The sequence below is a fragment of the Convolutriloba macropyga genome, chromosome 11, assembly GCF_964194025.1.
Source record: "Convolutriloba macropyga chromosome 11, txConMacr16.3, whole genome shotgun sequence".
Lineage (NCBI taxonomy): Eukaryota > Metazoa > Xenacoelomorpha > Acoela > Convolutidae > Convolutriloba > Convolutriloba macropyga.
The window spans coordinates 30280337-30300878 of record NC_134478.1 but is presented as its reverse complement, the minus strand read 5'-3'; the positions used below and the strand labels follow the sequence as shown (position 1 = coordinate 30300878).

The 20542-nt window shown below is 37.8% G+C and overlaps 1 protein-coding gene across 4 annotated transcripts in view; it reads left to right on the top strand.

The window, feature by feature from the left end:
* LOC142349238 (uncharacterized) overlaps nt 1-19951 on the top strand; it is a 43613-nt gene extending 23662 nt beyond the window's left edge. For 2 of the 4 annotated variants that reach the window (XM_075400667.1, XM_075400666.1), the window contains exons 3-4: nt 3153-3383; nt 19187-19951. In XM_075400667.1, coding sequence (XP_075256782.1) covers nt 3153-3383; nt 19187-19432 — 477 coding nt within the window. In that variant the 3' untranslated portion in view covers nt 19433-19951. Of the gene's footprint in view, nt 1-3126; nt 3384-19186 lie in introns of all 4 variants that reach the window. The other 2 variants (XM_075400669.1, XM_075400668.1) reach the window with 2 other exon arrangements.
* The last annotated feature ends 591 nt before the right edge of the window (nt 19952-20542 follow it).

Below are 20542 nucleotides of genomic sequence, written 5' to 3'. Positions count from 1 at the left end.
CATTGAGTTCGATGAAGCGGAGTATCTTGGAAACAAATATTATGTTGTTTTGATTGGGAAACTTGACAACGATAAAACACATTTACCTTATTTGCTGAATATCGAGCGAATTAATATTCCGCCAAATAATATTATCGTCCAACAGCAAGTTATGACAGCGCTATCAAAACTGGGAGCTACTACTTATTACACAAAATTTCGTCTTTTTCTTACCGATGGAGTACAGTATAATATATTAGCTGGCGAGAATCTGAAAACAATGTATCCAAACATAGTTCACGTTACTTGTTTTGCCCACATGTTATCTCGTGGAAAAACTTGGAAAAGCTCATGTTTATTCGGTATAATAAATACCTAAACTTGTAAAAACTTACGTTGCCGAAAAATAAATTTTTCAGCCGAAAACTGATTTTTTATGCCGTTTTAGGCGCCGAAAACAAGTTTTTAGTGCCGTTTATTTTCAACCCTGGACCTGACTAAGCGCGCAGCTCAAAACTCGAGGGAGCACCTGACTCTAAATTTTGTTTAACAAATCGGATCTCTTCTGTTCCCCCCAGTGTTTTTTACGTCCCCCAGTTAGAAATTATAATATAGCAACGTTTGTAATATAGCACGTTACTATATAAAAAATTAGCACGTGCACTGGGGGGGGGCGTAAAAAATATAAGGGGGGGGACAGAATAGATCCAACAAATCATTTTTGTAAGAAACCGAAGTTTCTGTTTTTTTTTTCATTCTCGGAAAAACTTAATTAATAATCTTCGACCTATAAAAACGGTCAGTGGAGCTTGAAAATTCGAAAATTCTAAATTCCATTTTTGGCCATATCATTACTGACTACTTAACGGCATTTGAGAATTCTTGAACATTGTGCATCTGTGCACTAGAATGTAAGTAAAAATCACGGCCCATGCATATATATGTGTGTTCCTAGTTATCCTTGTGAATAACACTTTCCATCGCAATTTCGAGCAGATTAAATATTTCAAACGCAAATAAGCGCAGCTGATAATAGCAGAATTAGAATTTCAAATCTGATTACTTATGATTGCAGCAACAAAACAAAATGTGAGAAACCATTACGAATAGTTGCACGTATATTTCACAAATCCCTAATTATTCTGTGCGAGACTGCGGAGAAAATCGCTAGAGCGTGGACCACGAATTTCTCATTTTTCCATGCAGCTGACAGCAATGATCTCCAAAAAAAATTTTGTGTGCATAAAGCTTCTGTTTTTGCTCTACAGAGCTATTTTTACCCTTCAGAGGAAAACTTGGAGAACAAAAGCTTGCAGAAAGTTTTGAGAAATAATAAAATCTTGTGATTTCAGAAAAAAATAATCGCCTGCCAAATATTGTTATTTAGCATCATTTTAGACTCTCCCTGTGCAATTACTGATACAATTTTTTGCAAAAAATGCAACTAAACTAATGTGATTCGCTGGCTCTTTCAGCTCAATTACCACAATTTCAAAATGTTTAATCAATTTTATAGATTACCGTTTACTCAATGCATTTTACACAAATTCAATATAATTTAAGAGATTTGTTTTACTTTTTTTGTTTTAGTTTTTACCTATTTTGAAAGAAAAGACTTCATTATTGCAATAAACAGAACTTTATCCAAGGAGGACATTCTCCTTCGTTTTTGGGTTCTCGTGACTGTAGGGCTTGAGCGTTTGTGGGGAAATGTGCTAATAGTTTGAATAATGCGAATTTGTAAATTTTTGTGCAAAGTCATTTTATAAAAAGAATTAAAACTTTTAATGGGGAGTAGAATTGTCCGTTTGAGTTGTATTGAATCTATCATCATTTTACATCGCATTGAACAGAGGTCTCAAACAATTTTAAAAAATCAACAGTCTCTAATATTCCCAAATGCCTGATCGCACCTCTGAGATTTGGGGCGGATTATTGTTGCTTTACCTCATGTTTTCAGGCAATCGAAGGCTCAACTAATGCACACAATGCCCCCCCCCGCCCCCAAGATCGAAGATCCAAGTTCTCCCACCTCCACAACACCCGCTCCCCCCGGGTCGACTGTCCTCCCTAAAATCCTCCCATTTTGATGTAAGAATGGGGGGTAATTTGTCTATGGGGGTAAATTGATGTAAGAGTGTGGGGGTAATTTGTTCAGAGGGGGTAAAATGATGTAAGAGTTGGGCTGCAATGGGAGGACTTTTAAGGAATTACCCCCCCCCCCTGACTGAAATTGCCATGTAAGAGTGGGCTGCAACGGGCTGCAATGGGAGGACTTTTAAGGAATTACCCCCCATGACTAAAATTGCCATGTAAGAGTGGGCTGCAATGGGCTGCAACGGAAGGACTTTTCAGGAATTACCCCCCTGACTGAAATTGCCATGTAAGAGTGGGCTGCAATGGGCTGCAATGGGAGGAGTTTTCAGGAATTACCCCCTGACTGAAATTGCCATGTAAGAGTGGGCTGCAATGGGAGGTTTTTTCAGGAATTACCCCGCCAAGGGGGGTAAAATGGTGTAAGGGTGAGGGTGGTAAAAGACAAATTACCCCCCAACTCTTACATCGTTTTACCCCCCTTGGCAGACCAAAAAAGATGTATGAGTGGGGGGTTAATTTGTATGTTATCCCCTCACTCTTACACCATTTTACCCCCCTTGGAAGCCCAATGCAGCCCAAAAAGACGTAAGAGTTTTGAGCTGCATTTTCCTAAAAGATCCTCCCATTGCAGCCCCACTCTTACATCATTTTGGGCGGGAAAATTCAACCCGGGCCTCCCGACCACTCTCCTTCCTGGCAGCTAATCTAATACCTGTCGATAAAGAAAGACTTTGGGAAAGAACGTGAATAGGAAAAAGCAAATGCTGTTTGCTTCAGCCGGCCAATATGCAAATAGGTGGAGCTGAAAATCCGTTTCTTTGCACATAGAGTTACCCAAAGAGTTTGATTCACAGAAATGCTCAAAAGTAGTTTTTTATTTAGATATACATCACCTTTTTGAATTAGCAAAATGAGAAGAGAAATATATAAAGTTAAATAAAAGCAACGTCTGCTAAAACATATCACTACGCTTGAATTCATTAAGGCTGTATTCCTAACATAAAACGTAACATTTGGTAAATTCAATATTTGACTGGTGATTTTGAGAAGCTCAAATCAAATCGCGTGGTCTGCAGAAAACGGGTTTCCAGGGACTTCGAGGCAACCTTTATGTCGAGTTCATCCACGTGTCCTGCCGGTCGAGTCAATTCCGGGCCAATCGGAATTACCTGGGCTTCATTCTGTATGAATACGATGGGAAGACTGAATGGCGTCTCAATGGAAGGAAGTGCAAATCTGGATACCTTTGCATAGTTGACGAGGATACTGTGAATGAGGTCGGCATCGCTGGAACCGCGCACGCCAAAGTATGCTAGATTATTTAGAATACACAAATTTTTCTTTATCTTTTTTTGTTTTTTTTTCATCCTCCCTTAGGTTTTTGCTGGCTACAGTTAAGATATAAGTTATTTGATATAGTATTGTGTGCCCCAGGGTGCCAGAAAAATGTACCCGAGAGAGTGGGGCGGAGTGCTACTAAAGGATAGGACAATTAATTTAAAATCAATTGACAATTGACTTGGTTAACATGATATTGTCATCAACACAACAGATTAGCAGTTTATTTAATCTAATATCAGCAGTCCATTTCTTTTCTTCACAACAAGAAATAGGCCTCTTACAATATGATTTTGTTTTCCCCATTTAGGTCAGTTAAGAACGAAAATTGGTGATATTAGGCATTAACTTAGCTAGAGGGCTTTCTTCAGGATACATAATGTAGTTTTTCGGCTTGGTGAACTTTTCAAAATGAGCCCATTTAAAGTTGCCCGCACCATCGTCAATTTGATTTTAGTTTGATGCTCCCCCTCATTGGGTGACAAAAACATCAGAGCGCTAATAATTAGCGTTAAAATTTGCTGTCCCTGCTGATTGGATGACTTATAAAAGAGATTTTTGACCCAGTTCATGATAATGCTGTAGGGTTTGTCCCACTTAGAAGCGAGTCTGTGCGCCAGTCTTCTGAGGAAAATTTTGCTCTCTCTGTCCATCATGCCGTCAACACTGAAAAATAACGGAGTAATAGCGATATGTTTTTCCTGGCAAGCCTCGGAGTATTTTCTCCTCTTTTCGTCAGCGCAGCTTTCCAACACATCCTCTGGATTTCTGTTGCTGTAAGATTTTGCCTCAGTGTCTGTGACCCGAATATCAAACGAGGCAGTTTCTTGCGGGCTCAAGACACCTCTTATGAGAAGATCGGCTCTTAACGCTTTCTGATTCTCTGATTGTTCACGAATTATTGGCTTTTTTTGTGTAAGTCCAAGCAAGGCACGATAAGTCTCCCAATAAATCTCTAAATTCATTATGCCTTTGTGTAATCAGGCCTCTTTTTTGCAGATCAGGGCATGCTGAACATGGAAATCTTCACCACAGCCGTCACATTTCACAGGGAGGTTTGTTAGGGGTAAACCGTATCTCAGCGCCATGGTATCCTGGAATTCGTTGTTCGACAAAAAAAATTGTCTCTCTCTGACACTTTTGCTGTTAAACAACAGGAGTTTCCCGTTTTGAAATTCTGCTCCATTCTTTTTCTCTCTGATATGCATGCTTGGTCTAACAAACCCTTATATGTATTACTCTGCTGGGACTCATTTTCCAGCTGAAAACTTTGTTTGCTGCTGCGAACGTGAGTTTTGTGCGCGTCGACGTCCAATGTCGTTCCATTCCAAATAGAATCACAAATCAGTGAAGATGTTTTCTTGGACATTTCAAACTGCTCACTCGCTTTTACCAGTGGGTCTGGAATACCTAATCCTCCAATCTTAGCAGACAAACTGGACAGGGTACTTTGGGGATTACTCACAGTATAAATGTTAGTTACGGTTGATATGAACTGGTTTTTTATTGAATCTTCAAGTGGTTTCAAAAATTCATCGCAACCTGGGACAACTCTCATCAGAAAATTCCATTCGGCCTGGACTGATTTAGTGAACACTGAGAAACTCTCATGAGGGCAGAAATTGGCTGGAGTGCTCAAAAATTGAATCTTAGTCTGCCAATTCTTGATTTTTTCGTGAACAAATTTTTTCATGGTAATTTCATCGCCAATGAAGCCTCCAAGATAACGTTTTCCAGTTACATTTTTCAAACCGGTTTGCTCAAAGCAACGCTTGGCTTCATCAACATGATCTGGATGAACAATAAGGAAGCTCTTTTTTGGCTCAGGGTAGTATCCATACTTTGGCCCCGCAGCAACTACTTGTTGCAGCCACTGTTTTAAGTCATCGATCTTTGCGCAAGCCGCGGCATCATCTGCATAAAAACTTTGTTTATGTTTCGTCTGGTTGTGCAATTTTTGATTAAAGGCAATAGAGCAACACCATAAAACAGCATTGAAAAAGGGTTGCCTTGAGTTGTCTCTTCTTCGCTAGGACAATTAATTGTTGTTAATTTTATAGCCGTCTGTTCGAGTTGCGTTTTTTTTTGAAAAATCAATTTTGCCTTTTATTACTGTCTAATTCTTTCGGAGTTCTTTCGATAAAGCTTAGAGCAGTGAAGAAAACGTTGGTAGCATATTAACGCAAAAGCCACATTAACAATGACACGTCAAATAACATTATAATGCAGTCAAAACAGTACATCAGAATAGTGGAAACTGCTACTATTATCAACGGTACTAAAAGACAAAGATGCAAGACTGCTGTTGCAGTTTGACAGAATTTTACTATCCATTAGTATTACAATATTCGTATCCATTAGTATTACTATCCATTCGTATGACAAATCGTGGACAAATGGTTCGGAAGGACAAATCGAATAATGCCATCTTGCACAGAATCTTTGCAAAGATGTTTGTTACTTCAAAGAACTAGCAAAAAAAATTAAAATTGAATGATCGTTTCTCCAAGTTTGGTAATTGTTTTTAGCAACAAATTGCCCAACAAAATGTCAGTTTGAAACAAAACTAAATGATGAGAAAAATTTTGATTAGGCTTGGTATGTTGGATCAATTAATCCAAGCAGGCCCTTTGTGCCATGAATTTTTGTTGGTAGCGTCTTTAAAAAATGATTTTAACTGTCACGGTCAACATACTACGACGCTATTATTAAGATGCATTGACCGTAGTTCTTTTCCAACAGCGTTTCAAAAAACTTTGTCTATCCTATCATTACAAACAGAAAAGGCTGATCTTCAACATAATAGTCACTATAGTCCTATGAAAGGACTTTATTGAAAAAATAATAGGAAATATGCAAGATAACGACACAGGTGCTGTGTTCTTAGATCTTGCAAAAGCTTTCAATTCAATTTCACATGAGATCTTTCTCAAGAAAGCTGAAAATTTCAACCTCTCTCAATCAACAATTTTACTTCTCAAATCTTTTCTCGAAAATCGAACACAATGCGTAAAACTGGGTATTGACTTATCAGATAAATTAACTATTAATCATGGTGTTCCACAATGAACTGTGTTAGGACCTCTTATTTTTCTGTTATATGTCAACGATTTTTCTGAAAAGCTGGAAGGTGAAAATGATGTTGTTCAATTTGCGGATGACACTAGTATTAAATGCAAATTTGAACGTAATGAAAATATTCCCCAAAAAATTAAAAAATTTTTAGAACAAACAGACAAATACCTGACAGAGAATCAACTCACATTAAATGCCGATAAAACAGAGATGTTATTCTTTTTAGATCATACTAATTCGGATCCAGAAATTTCTTTCAAAGTGAAGTTATCAAACCAGCTCATGCATGTCGTTATCTGGGAGTACAAATTGATTCAAACATAACCTTTGAAAATCACCCGAATTCAGTTTTAAGCAAAATGGCTAATGCAATTCGTTCTTTGTATCTTGTAAGAAATCAAATAACTTTGAAAGTAAGAATTGATGTTTTCAAGTCAGTTGTACTGTCTTATCTTTCTTTCAGTGGAGTATTCCTCCAAACTCTTACAGTGAAAAACATAAACCGCATAAACAGGCAAATTAACTGGGGAATAAAAGTTTGTTATTTTCGTCAAAAATTTGACCACTCCATTGATCTTCTCATTAAGGATCGTATCCTGCCAGCCGAATTGTTTATCTCAAAAGTTAGCCTAATGAAGTTACAAACAGATATAAAACAATGGGAAACATCCGAAAATTTTAAAATGTTTACTAGTCGCCATAACGCCAGACAGAACAACAGAACAAATCAAATTATTATAAAAAAGAAAACGAAAACGAAGTGGAGTAACAAATCTTTAATCTTGAAAAGCGTTCAAAAATGGAACAAATTGCCCTCTTCAATCAAAATTTTTAACAGTAAAACTTGCTTTAAAATTGTTTTAACCGAGTTTTTGCTCGATCAACACAGGAAAGTACCCGTTAATAGACAAATAGGAGCCTTCAAATCCAATTTTTACCTATAAAAACGAACCTCCACAATTTGAAGATTACTATATTAATAACAATGCTGATTAATTTATTTAACATTTTAGAGCATGTAGATATCTAACCTTAGGGTTATAGTCTGAGTAATTTACATGCTTCGAAAAAAAAGAAAGCGTTTTTGGAATTAAAAGTAGTTTAGCGAAAACTATAGAAAGTGTTCTATAGCCCACTTTCTATAGTTTTCGCTAAATTACTTTTAATTCCAAAAACGCTTTCTTTCAAATATAGCACCGAATCACATTGCCAAATAACACTGAATCACGTTGATATCACAGGTACGAAATGATTCCCACTAAGACCATCCCTCTTCAATCACTGCATACACGATTCGACTAAACGAGTCAATGGACACTGCGATATTGTGCAACACACAGAGGACACTTTGTTATTCGTATCCATTTATACCCGACTTGAAACTTGCAGCCAGCAAACGAAATACTTGAGAGACCTGTTGAAAAATGGGCACCTTATTTTGATAGGAACAACCTCACGCTCATACTCAAACACCAAATTTATTGCATTCTGTAAAAATTCGTAATATGCTATGACGGTCTCGAGCTCTAAAACACTAAGTGACCATCCATATAGATTTCAGGTGAGATGCAGTAGAATAAGTAAGAATTTCGATTGTTAAAATTTTTAGTGTCAACAAGAATTTAAAAAATCTGCTGAATATATCCTGTAAGTGTAGAATTTTGTACTTTGCTTAGGCTGACTAGCTGGGGACTGACTAACGCCCGAAACTCTGACAAATTGAAAGGAGGTGTTTTCAAAAAAACTTCACTAAATTCAAACGGAGTTTTATTATAAAAAATGGTTCACAACTTTAACTTTGTAGCCAAATTCACAACTAAAGAGCTACTATTCACTCAATTCTACAAGCTCTTAATTAAGCCGCTTGATCTAACTGCGGTTCTCCGGTGTTCTCTTGTGTTCTGATTTCCAGTCGCGCAAACCGGTGTTCTGAATTTATCAAGTGAGTTCAACTCTCTCAACAATGTTTTTTGCTATCACAATTTCTCTACAGGTCAGTTTCTAAGCTGCAGCTCTGTTATGGTACTGTTTTGGTAGTGTTGCTGTTCTTCCCTTAGTAACTAATCAAGCAACAACGTACAAGAAAGTCCAAACAAAGGAATCTGTTCACCTCGCATTATGGACCACATTAGTTATGCTTTTCTTACGTAAAAATTGTTATGACTTCGAAAGAACAATTGAATGAACTGAACGCCTTCTTTCTACATTGCTGACTTCTACTCATGCTATTCAATTTAAAACAAAAGCAGTTTTAGACTTATGACGCTACCAATTAATCAATCGATCAAACTATGAACTCAAGAAAATTGGCCTTATTTGGAGGTTTAAAGCCCCCCTACAGCATCTAGAAAACCAATTCCCAATAGTGACAACGATGGAAATTGCCCCGTTGATTGTACTAACTCCCTGCCAAAGTTGACCACACTGAGTTAAATACCGGATGATAACTAACTTTTATAAATTCGGTCCACCTCAGAAAATCAATATTGCACCCATTCAATTTCTGAAAACTCTGCTTTTTTCCCAAAAATGTCTGGTTTGTGAAATGGCTTTGAATTGCAAGCCAGCAGTGAGACTAACAATTTTGTGCTAACCGATTTTCGAAATTCAATTTGTATCACTTCCAATTGCGACACTTTTGAGAAAAGTGGGATTTCCCCAAATTCTACACTCCTCCCTTCTTGACTATTATTCTCCCGAGTAGTTGCAAAAATTTGCATTTGACCTAAATCTTAAACAACCCTACACTTAAAATGTTCTATTTTTATGTTTTATTATCTTTTGTTCTGTTTTCTCTCTAAAGCTACAGAGTGTTAGAATGGATTCATTGCATGAAATTCTGTTGAAATTTTCAAGCTAAAGTTTGAAATATCCATTTAAAAAATCAACAACCAGTTCTAAAAGTATGGGATGTCCTGTATCCTACAGAAATCTGTTATTGAGAAAATTAAACGAAAACTGTAAGCGTCGCAAAACGTTATTGCTCCGAGCCACTTTAGTGGGGCGAGGAACTATGTACTCAAATGGGGTTTTTTGTTTTGTCAGTTTTGGTTGATAGATGTAACCATTGTAGAGAGCTGTGAGTGGTATAATTAGAAAACACGTGCAGTGTAGAATATGGAATTAAAAATTTTTTTTGATTTTCGCTTTTTCAGTGAGTAAACGATGTTGAAAGTTTTGTAAATAATAAGCAGAAAATCAAAAACCCAGAAAACAAAAAAACAAACAATAAATAATGGTCTCCATGGTTTTCTATGTGAAATGAATTTATTCTAGGTTTAACGGCTTCGACACTGGTTTTCCAAAAAAATAATCATTTTGTTTTTATTTGGCTGTAATCGACGTTCTTTTTGCAAACGTAGGACATACTCCGACCAAAAAAGTGTCAAGGTTTTTGTTTAAATTAATGAAAAAACCTAATTTTTGATTTAAATTGATAGCTAACGATTTTCATGGCATTTAAATTAATTGTTTTCGAAAAAAAAACAAACGTTGTTTTTAACTTTGTTCTTTTATTGTCTGCTTGTTAGTCTCATTAATGAGTGGTCACATATCCCTCTATTGGCGTTCAAAACAAACGCTACCCAACATTTCTTATTCTTAGGGCAAGGATTATGGTCATAACGGCTTGGACATCTTTTAAGTTTTTTTTTTAATTTTCGGTTTTTTCTGTATTTGTTGTTATTTTTGTAGTCGTATGAAGTCTTTATGTCGACGGGACCCAATGTAATGTCTAATGGAGGTATAGATGGTAGTGTTACTGACGTATTTGTTTATTGATTTCAGTTCACATCTACTGGCTTTCTTTACTTTGGAACTAATTGTTTTCAAAATTTATGAGCGTAACTTTTAAGTTGGCCGCTTTTGTTTTTTGTTATCTTTTTGTTACCGAGTCTCATTAAGGACTGGTTCCATACCTTCTCCAATGATGAACAATAAACTAGATATTTTTATAGTTCAGGTTTTATCTGACGCTATTTAATTTTCGTTATTAATGGTTATTTGATTTTGTTGTTTGTCTTGTCTCGTGTTCTTAGAAAGGCAAATCTCCATGGCCATCTGAAGTGGCATGTTGTTTAAAATTCCACTTAGTGATTGATTTGGATGCAAGTTTTTATTCATACACCAGTTATTTTCGAAAAATACTTGAGTTTTGGAAGTTTCTATCCGTTCCTCATTTGGTAGACAATTAAGCCGAAAATGTGGATGAGCGGTGTCGGAACATTATGTGCAAACGCACATTACTGAGCCTCCTTGTCAACAACTAAAATACATATCTTATATATTTTGTATTATATATTTACTGATTAATATTGGATATTTTGTGGTGTCTTAGCAATGGTGTTGTTCATATAGGAAGTTTTATAATGCGAGATTGCGCTTTAACTTGCATATTTCAAACTCATGTCTACTTTCCTTTTTCTCTCCCGATGACACGGTAACTTATATCTCTGGTTGGTCTAAATGCCCTTTTCTGATTAATCACAATCAAGATCCACGAAAAATAAGACTTCTGGAGTTCTCTGAAAAACTAGAGAGATTGTCCTTTTCGATAAAACAAAACTTGGCGTTGAAAGTTGAACCAAACAATTTGGAATTGAAAACTACGATCGGCAAATGCCGTCAAGCCAAAAATACAAATGCGATATAATACCGTGCTTACGGAAGTTATCCGCATATTTTGAATGTTCTGTTGCCTTCCATTGAAGGTGTAGAATTTTTTACTTTGCTTAGGCTGACTAGCTGGGGACTAGCTAGCGCCCAAAACTCTAACAAAATGAAAGGGGTGTTTTGATGGCTCTCGGACTTTTATTGGAGTGTTATTTTCTCCCCACACTGCTCTTGTCGGCTGTAAGAAACTCTAGTTAGAATAATGAATTGAGTTGAGTAATCAAATAACATAAAATGAATAAACAGAAAATGTAAAACATAACAAAATCAAATCAATAATCAACCAGAGTTTTATAATAAGATGGTTCACAACTTTAACCAAATTCACCGCTAAAGAGCTACTATTCTCTAACTCTACAATCTCTCAATTAAGCCGCTTGATCTAGATGCGGTTGATTGGTGTTCTCAAGCGTTCTGATTTTCAAGCGCGCAAATCGGTGTTCTGGTTTCCAATCGCTCAAACCGGTGTTCTGATTTTATCAATTCAATTCAACTCCCTCAACAATGTTTTTGTTATCACAACTTCTATACAGGTCAACTCCTGAGCTACAGCTGTGTTATGGTTGTGTTTTGGTAATGCCATGGTTCTACTCCTAAGTAACTTATCAAGCAACAACGTACAAGAATGATCAAAACAAAAGAATCTTTTCACTTCACATTATGGACCACATTAGAAAGGCCTTTCTTACGTAAAGTTTGTTATGACTTCAAAAGAACAATTGAATAACCTCAACGCCTTCTTTATACATTGCTGACTTCTATTCAAGCTATTCAAACTAAAACAAAAGCAGTATCAGACTTATGACGCTACCAATTAATCAGTCGGTCAAACTATGAACTCAAGAATTTAAGCCTTATTTGGAAGTTTAAAGTCCCCCCCCCCACGGTATCTCTCAAACAAATTCCCCAAAACTGACAACAACGGAACTTGCCCAACGGTATTCACTATCTCCCTACCAAGTTTAACCGCACTGAGGTAAATACCTGATGATAACTAACTTTTACAAATTCGGTCCCTCTCAGAAAATCAATATTGCACCCACTCAACTTCTAAGTAACCCTTTTTTTGTTCCATAAAAGCCTGATCTGTCAAATGGCCTTGAATCGCAAGCCAACAGTCTTACTAGCATTTTGATGGTAACCGACTTTCGAACTTCAAGTTGTATCCATTTTTATTGCGAAATTTTGCGAGAAAAGTTGGATTTACCAAATTCTACACTGCTCCCTTCTACACTATTATTCTCTCGAATAATTGCTAAAACTGGCATTTGACTTAAGTCTTAACTAAGCTTAATCTTAAAAAAATTATCTGGTTGTCTTGTTCTCACATCTAGTCTCACTTATCAGCAGATTTTGCTTCATGCATAACTTACTTTTTCCTTTTTTAATCCACAACACATCACAGCAGTTATTTTCACTTAAGCTAGGCCTACTAGATCAAATTGTGAACAATCGCTATCTACATATAAGCATCAGTACATTAACGTTCCAATCTAGAACTTTTACCAAATTTACAGCATATGAATTCAAATCAACAATTAAGGCTGAAACTACTAGAAAGATTATACAAATTAGAAAATTGTCTCTGTATAAAGATATAACACATATAACAACTAATAAAGAGGCAAATCAATGGCAATCTCTGTTACGTCTTATCTACAAAACAACCGATTAGTTGAATCATCGAATCTTCTCATCATTTCCCCCGGCCATCTCATCAAAAATTCTCCTTCAAAAAATTTCGGTAACTTCAAATTCAATTAAATTGGTTCAACTCAGCTTTCATAACTATTTCAATATTAGTTATATTACAAACTATGCAAATCTACCTAAAATTCACAAGCAAAGTTTCTGTGTTTAACCACAGATACTCTATGCACCCTCTACCAGTTACAATTTGGGTAACAATATCAAGCAAATATTTCACCATATAAACAAACTTAACTCCATTAATCAATTCTTCGGACTTACTTTAGCACTCTACCGACCAATGATTAGACACAGAAACTAATTTTGAACACAATAATAGGATACCAAAATAAAAGAGGCCATCGTGCTGAAGATTACGAAACCGACTGTACTTCCTCAAAATCTTTCTTCCTTCGATGCTTGAAAGGATGTCCGCCCATCTCCTCTCTGGACCAACACCTCACATCTGGAAGTCTCCTCCTCCAGCACCATCTCTTCATCAGCTTCAACCTGCTCCATTTCTCCTTCCGACTCGTCTGAAGCCACATTGTCCCTCGTGACAACAAGTCTTCACAACCGTTGAAACAGAATCCTGTTTGACAGAACTCCTCCCTTCTGCTGTGGACATCGCCCATCGATCTCATCATCTCATAATGCAAATCGACTACTGACTGAGATTCCCTCCCTCTGTTGTACACTACATCACTTGTGCTATCAACTGTTGGGTACCCCGCAATAGGCATTGAATCAACCTCCTCGCTTCTGCTTCCAAAGTCGTTTGAATACCCCAAAGAAAAAGGATAACACTCTTTTCGAGGACCGTGGCCCTGACTAACACAATTACACGCCACTCCCATTCGGAACCACAGGTCATCAGAGTCTCTTTCAACCATCCACACATTGCTGTGCCCTATATCTCCCTCATTAAATCTCCGTAATTCTTCTGTTCCCTCGACTCCTGTACTCAATTGGGGGTCCACATATCTGTCCTCCACTCTATCTGAAGTCATGACATCAATAACTTCTAGTTGTCCCAAGAAGTTTCCAGCTTCACTGTCAAGAGTAGACCGAAAGTCCAACTCTTCGGTTGTGATCACACACAACGCATTGGTTGTCAAGTCTGGTTGAGCCTCCTCTACATCTGTATTGTTGACCGATTCGTCAGTACTAGAGATTTCCTTGCCTTTGCCTAGTTCAACCTGCTCTCTGACTGTTTCATTCAACTTCTTAAATTTCCTCTTTGTATACCTTCCACCAAAACTCAAACTTCGCCGTTTACTAAACTTCAAACACGTTTCTTTTCCTGAGGACATCTTTAGCAGAGGGGTTTTCTTGATTGCTAAAACCACTCCGTGACCCACTTCAATCCTCAATCTTAACCGAAGCCTCTGATTGCTACATTCCAAACTGCTTGACTGTTCAAACCCACATTCACATCCCTGCATACTTTCACTACTGGAAGGAAAGTTTGATGGAACCAATTGACATTTTTCAGACCTTGAAATGTAATTCTTAAACACTTGACTGAGCTTTTTAAAACCTGGTTCTTGTCTCAACTTATTTGTTTCCACCAATGAACATCCTAAGATCTGCTCCTACTGATCCCGGTTATTCTGTTTTTCTGCTAAGATCTGTGAGTCATTGGATCTCTCAAACTTCCAAAAACTTTTCGTGATACCAAACATTAGAACAAGCAAGAACTCTAGACAACTCAAAACGTTTCCAACCAATGTCCTGAAAACCGACAATTTATCGCAAGATTCCACACGCCTTTGCGCATCCGTGACATCACTGTTTCCTCCTCCTCCAAGATGAAATTGACTAAAACTCTCTACTACTTCGTTATAGCTTTGAAAATTGTCTGTCAACATAGCGAGCGACTCAAAAACTGCATCCAACTGAGGGAAATCTGATGTAGCATCCCACTTCACAATGGTATCACGAGCTCTGCCTAGTAATTGAACCTTTTTCCTCAAATCAATTGTTTCAAACTCGTTTAAAGCTGTAATGCTCTCCTCGCTTGAAACAACCAACGAAGCTTGCCCAAACTCCCATTCCTTCCTGATCACTGGTGCCGTATGTTCAAACACTCTTTGAAAAGTTCTCATTCTCGACATCGATAGCAGTTGAGGTCGTTTCTGTAATTCGTTATTGGTCCTCTTTGTAAATTCCCCTGCCGATTTGCAGTGGTCAAGATTGCAAATCCAATGAGCTTTCTCTTTTGTTGGCTTTGGTACCGTAAACACCTCAGCTGTCCCCCAAGACACAACTCCTTCGGAAGTTCTCAAAATCACCTCGAGTTGCTCGTCTTGTTTAGTTGAAGTGCAATTGTCAAACACCTCTTCCAAGCCAGCAGCTGACGTGCTTGTTCCGCTCGATTCAAAAACTCTTGTTGTATCCCAGTACAGACATGCTTCATAACCCCTCGACAATACTTGAATCCTATCTCGTCTGTTCAAATTTTTGGGACTCTGGACGACGCTCCTATCTTTTTCGAAGTCCACAACTGCACTTGATCTAGTTTCTAACTCAGCCTGAAACTCCTTAACCGCTGCATCCCCTTGTGGATTATTCACTGCCCAAAGCTTTAGCCATTTCCCTTTTAAGTCAGCTGGGTTGCCACTCCACTCAACCTGTCTAAAAATTTCTGCAATACTATTTGTTTGTAAGCCTGTACATCGCCAGTGTCCAGAACTAACGCTCGCGGGGCAAACGGAACCATTACTTTTCTCTCTGATTTTATTTTTGTTTCGAAAAGACTTCACTTCATCTCTACTAGATACACAACCCCTTCTCTCAACTAAACACGGGACTTCTTCAATTACAGTGTCAATCTCTTCATTCCAAGTAGCTCTAAGATAGTCTTCAGCCAGGCTTTCTGCAAAAGTTCTTTGATTGGATTCCATCTCTCTCATATCGACTTCACCGCCTCCTACTAGAGACAAAAACTCAGGTGACAAGAGATCTAAGCAGTCGCTGTTCTTCTCTTGAGTACAAACAGCCAACTCATTCTGTTCAGAGCGAAACTCAACTTCCTCATCCTTACTGCCCCCATTGTCAGAGTCGCTATTGGGAAAGCAGTCATCACCCCCATTGTTCGCTGAAGAGTTGTCAACGTAATAGACAAAACCTTCAGGCGTAACTACTTTCTCCAACTTAGACAAGAATTTTCCCCTATTCTCTTACTGTAGTCTTCTCGGTTCCTTGCTCTCTATATCAACTAGCATCAAGGTCTCACGGCGCCGCTTTTCCTCAATTTTCTTTGTATTTTGAGACTGTAACTCTCTATCCCCGAAATCTCTTTCTTCATCAAAATATTTGCATTCTTCAACTTCATTTCCTCGACGCGCTTCTTCATCAAAACTTCCAAATGACTCCTTTTTGAAACCTGTAGAAGCAACATTTGCCTCAAGCCATTCACTAGGGATCACAATTATTTCCTGTCCGGTTCTTTGATCGTATCGATACTTAATACCTACTTGCTCTTCCTCGTTTACTTCTCCCAACAAACTCAGATCTAATTTTTCTACTTGCTCCTTACTCAATTTTAGCAAATCCACCACTATCTGGAACTTCCTCATTGCTTCATCTTGGCTACTACATTCTGTTCCCACTAAATCCGAACCAACTTCACTAAGCTCAGAATTTTCATCTGAGTTCTCGTTTAAGGAGTATTTTATCCTGCCTTCTGCTTGACTTTTCTCACTTTCCGCTTCTTCTTCCATTACATTTCTTCCCATACTTCTACTACTATCCGTATGATCACAATTTTTCCCCTTTATTAAAGAAAGTCTCTCGTCAATGATATCAAAGTATTTTTCTAACGACATTACCACTTCACCAGTTTCCGACAACCAGAATCTGAAAGGCAAATCCAAAACCGCTTGCAACGCCCATCCTCTCAATAGACCAAGCATTGACGACATAGCTAGATCCTCATTCATTTGTAAAACGTTTCTACAACGTCAAGGTAGTACAACTTCCAGTCTTCCCACTTCGGAAACCTTTCCGACGGAAAATACTCTAAAAACGGGAACGCACTCCAATCCATGTTTTTTAAACAATTATGGTTTTCTTTTTCCCCTCTCCGCTTACTAGTGTTTTTCCTCAACTCTAACTCTTCTACTCTATCCAGCAGTCCTCTCTCTCTGAGAAGATCCCTTAGCCTATCACTCTAAGCCCAGTTCCTCCTCTCCTATCATTAACTACTGTTCCTCTAACCTGACTTAATCTACTTTGCCAATCTTAACTGAAATCTTGCTGCTGTTGAACCAACACTAGCCTACTTTGCAAACTTCTTTTTGCTTTCTCCCTCAGAGTCAAACTCTCTAACTCGTGTTCCTCCAGTATTAAAAAAAACAAAAACCGCGTGGAAAATCCCTCTCCCTCAAATCTAATCTCTCTAAACTCTACTCTATACTCACCAAACCTTACACACGCAACTGTCACTTGTCAAATACCAGCTTGCCAACTTCTTGTTCCAAGCTCTCGATACTCTGAACTGGCCCTCTTCTTCTCAAGGAAGCCAATTACTAACAATGACAGTCTTGAATAACTTGCTCTCACTTAGCTTTTCTCTCTTTAGACTACCTCTATTTCTCACTTCTCTCTCTTTACCTTGCCTCACAAATCTCTTGATCTTGGCCAAGGCCCTGTAACAACCTTCTTCTAAGAAAGCCGATACTCTACTCAATTCTCTGTACAAACTCAGTCTCACGCAACTTACGCTCTTGACTAAGTCAAAACTTTCTCTCCTCTCTCTTCTAGTCTCAAGAAAAGCTATATGATAACAATACCCACCCTCGAACTCCAACTTAACTGAAAACTGCTCTGCACAATCGCACTCTATCTTTCAATCAAGCGCCAACGTGACTCTCTCCTCGGGTTTCTCTTTTTCCTTCACTTGTTGCCACACAAGTCAATTCTCCTTCCTCTCTTGTTGTTCGCACTTGCAAAGTCCACTATTGTTCAACTGTAACCACCACAGCCACCAAACCACTCCAACCGCCATGAAGTCTCGAGATAGCCCACCCAGGAGCGCCACTGTAGAATTTTGTACTTTGCTTAGGCTGACTAGCTGGGGACTAGCTAGCGCCCAAAACTCTAACGAAATGAAAGGGGTGTTTTGATGGCTCTCGGACTTTTATTGGAGTGTTATTTTGTCCCCACACTGCTCTTGTCGGCTGTAAGAAACTCTAGTTAGAATAATGAATTGAGTTGAGTAATCAAATAACATAAAATGAATAAACAGAAAATGTGAAAGATAACAAAATCAAATCAATAATCAACCAGAGTTTTATAATAAGATGGTTCACAACTTTAACCAAATTCACCGATAAAGAGCTACTATTCTCTAACTCTACAATCTCTCAATTAAGCCGCTTGATCTAGATGCGGTTGATTGGTGTTCTCAAGCGTTCTGATTTTCAAGCGCGCAAATCGGTGTTCTGGTTTCCAATCGCTCAAACCGGTGTTCTGATTTTATCAATTCAATTCAACTCCCTCAACAATGTTTTTGTTATCACAACTTCTATACAGGTCAACTCCTGAGCTACAGCTGTGTTTTGGTTGTGTTTTGGTAATGCCATGGTTCTACTCCTAAGTAACTTATCAAGCAACAACGTACAAGAATGATCAAAACAAAAGAATCTTTTCACTTCACATTATGGACCACATTAGAAAGGCCTTTCTTACGTAAAGTTTGTTATGACTTCAAAAGAACAATTGAATAACCTCAACGCCTTCTTTATACATTGCTGACTTCTATTCAAGCTATTCAAACTAAAACAAAAGCAGTATCAGACTTATGACGCTACCAATTAATCAGTCGGTCAAACTATGAACTCAAGAATTTAAGCCTTATTTGGAAGTTTAAAGTCCCCCCCCACGGTATCTCTCAAACAAATTCCCCAAAACTGACAACAACGGAACTTGCCCAACGGTATTCACTATCTCCCTACCAAGTTTAACCGCACTGAGGTAAATACCTGATGATAACTAACTTTTACAAATTCGGTCCCTCTCAGAAAATCAATATTGCACCCACTCAACTTCTAAGTAACCCTTTTTTTGTTCCATAAAAGCCTGATCTGTCAAATGGCCTTGAATCGCAAGCCAACAGTCTTACTAGCATTTTGATGGTAACCGACTTTCGAACTTCAAGTTGTATCCATTTTTATTGCGAAATTTTGCGAGAAAAGTTGGATTTACCAAATTCTACAGAAGGAATTAAATCACGATCGCATCAATGAATATAATATCACATAACAGTAAAAAAAAAGTTCAAAAAGAAAACTGTCAGATTGGCAATGAATGGTACAATGAATTTTCAATTCAGGCGTACTACCATATATTTGGCGAAGTTCCCAATCGAGACAAATTGGTTGCTAGTGGATTTGCATACCAACAACGACAGTGGAAGCAGACCTCTGGCACTTTCAACAGTATCTGGAACTCTTACACTGTTGACAACCCCAGGACAGGGGTGACCGAGATGGATCATATAGTAGACGCCATTAACAACTGGAAAAATGGAGGATGTCAGAATCATCGTGTGAATATGGTGATAAAAAGAAAGCGATAAAATGGACAGGGGGTTTAATTAACTGGTTCAAATTTACCTATAGAGGGCTTTTAACTTGATTAATCTCTTCCGCTATAGACCTACTACCCCCCTTGGAAGTGAAAGAACTTAAACCCCTCTCCAGTCTCTCAATTAATGTGAAAATGACCTATGATAGGGGATTGTGTTTTTGGTATCAGGCGTAGTTGCACGGGGAAGAGCCAATGGTTACTGAATTACGGAGTCATCTTCAGAACAGTTTGATTCAGAGCTCAAGGATCTGTTGAAATGCGTTTTTCTACTAGTCTCTTATAACTAGAAATGTTTTTCATTGAGTCAGGAGCACTGAATCTTATTTTTCTTTCAATTACACGGCAATATATAGGTGAACCCAACTTTGTTGACAAGTAAAAATATTTTAAGCGATATCAGTTAAATCGTGTAACGTATAAAAGTCCTTGGTGTCAAAATACAATCATTTAAAGCTTGTTTCTGTTAGAGTTGGCAACAAATTAATTGTTCATAAACAAGTTTGACATAGCCTGACATAGCCTGATAAAACTTTATTTATTTATCATAATCCTGGTTAGACAGAGTTAATAAACAAGAAAGAACAAAAGAAAGGAGAAGGGTTACCCAGGTTTGTGAGCTCAAGACCAGTGCTTGTAACGGCTATCAAATTTAAGCTAGCATGTAAGCTACCTGCTTAGACTCCTTACAATTCCAAACAAAAAAAATCTAACGAAAATATAAGTTGAAATTCTGTAACTGAGCCTTAATGTTTTTTTTTGGTTACGACCCATTTTAGTGGGGGGGGGGGGGGAGTAACTATATACTCAGCTGTTTTTTTGTGTTCAGTCAATGTTCAACGATCGTACAGAATTGTGAGTTATCATTTTTTACAATTCAAAGAATTTGAATTGTATTGGGGCGCTGTCTTTTTTTTAAGATCTGTTCACACATTTTCATGATTTTTGAAGTCAAATTGGAGTAGTGATTTTGGTCACGCCGAAACAGGAAGTGGAGCTAAAAAGCGAGTGGTTTTGCGGCGTGAAATTTTTTCGCTCTAAATTTAAAGTAGAGTGAGAAAACGGTGTTTGAAACAAAAATTTGCTTTCTCGCTAGTGGTTT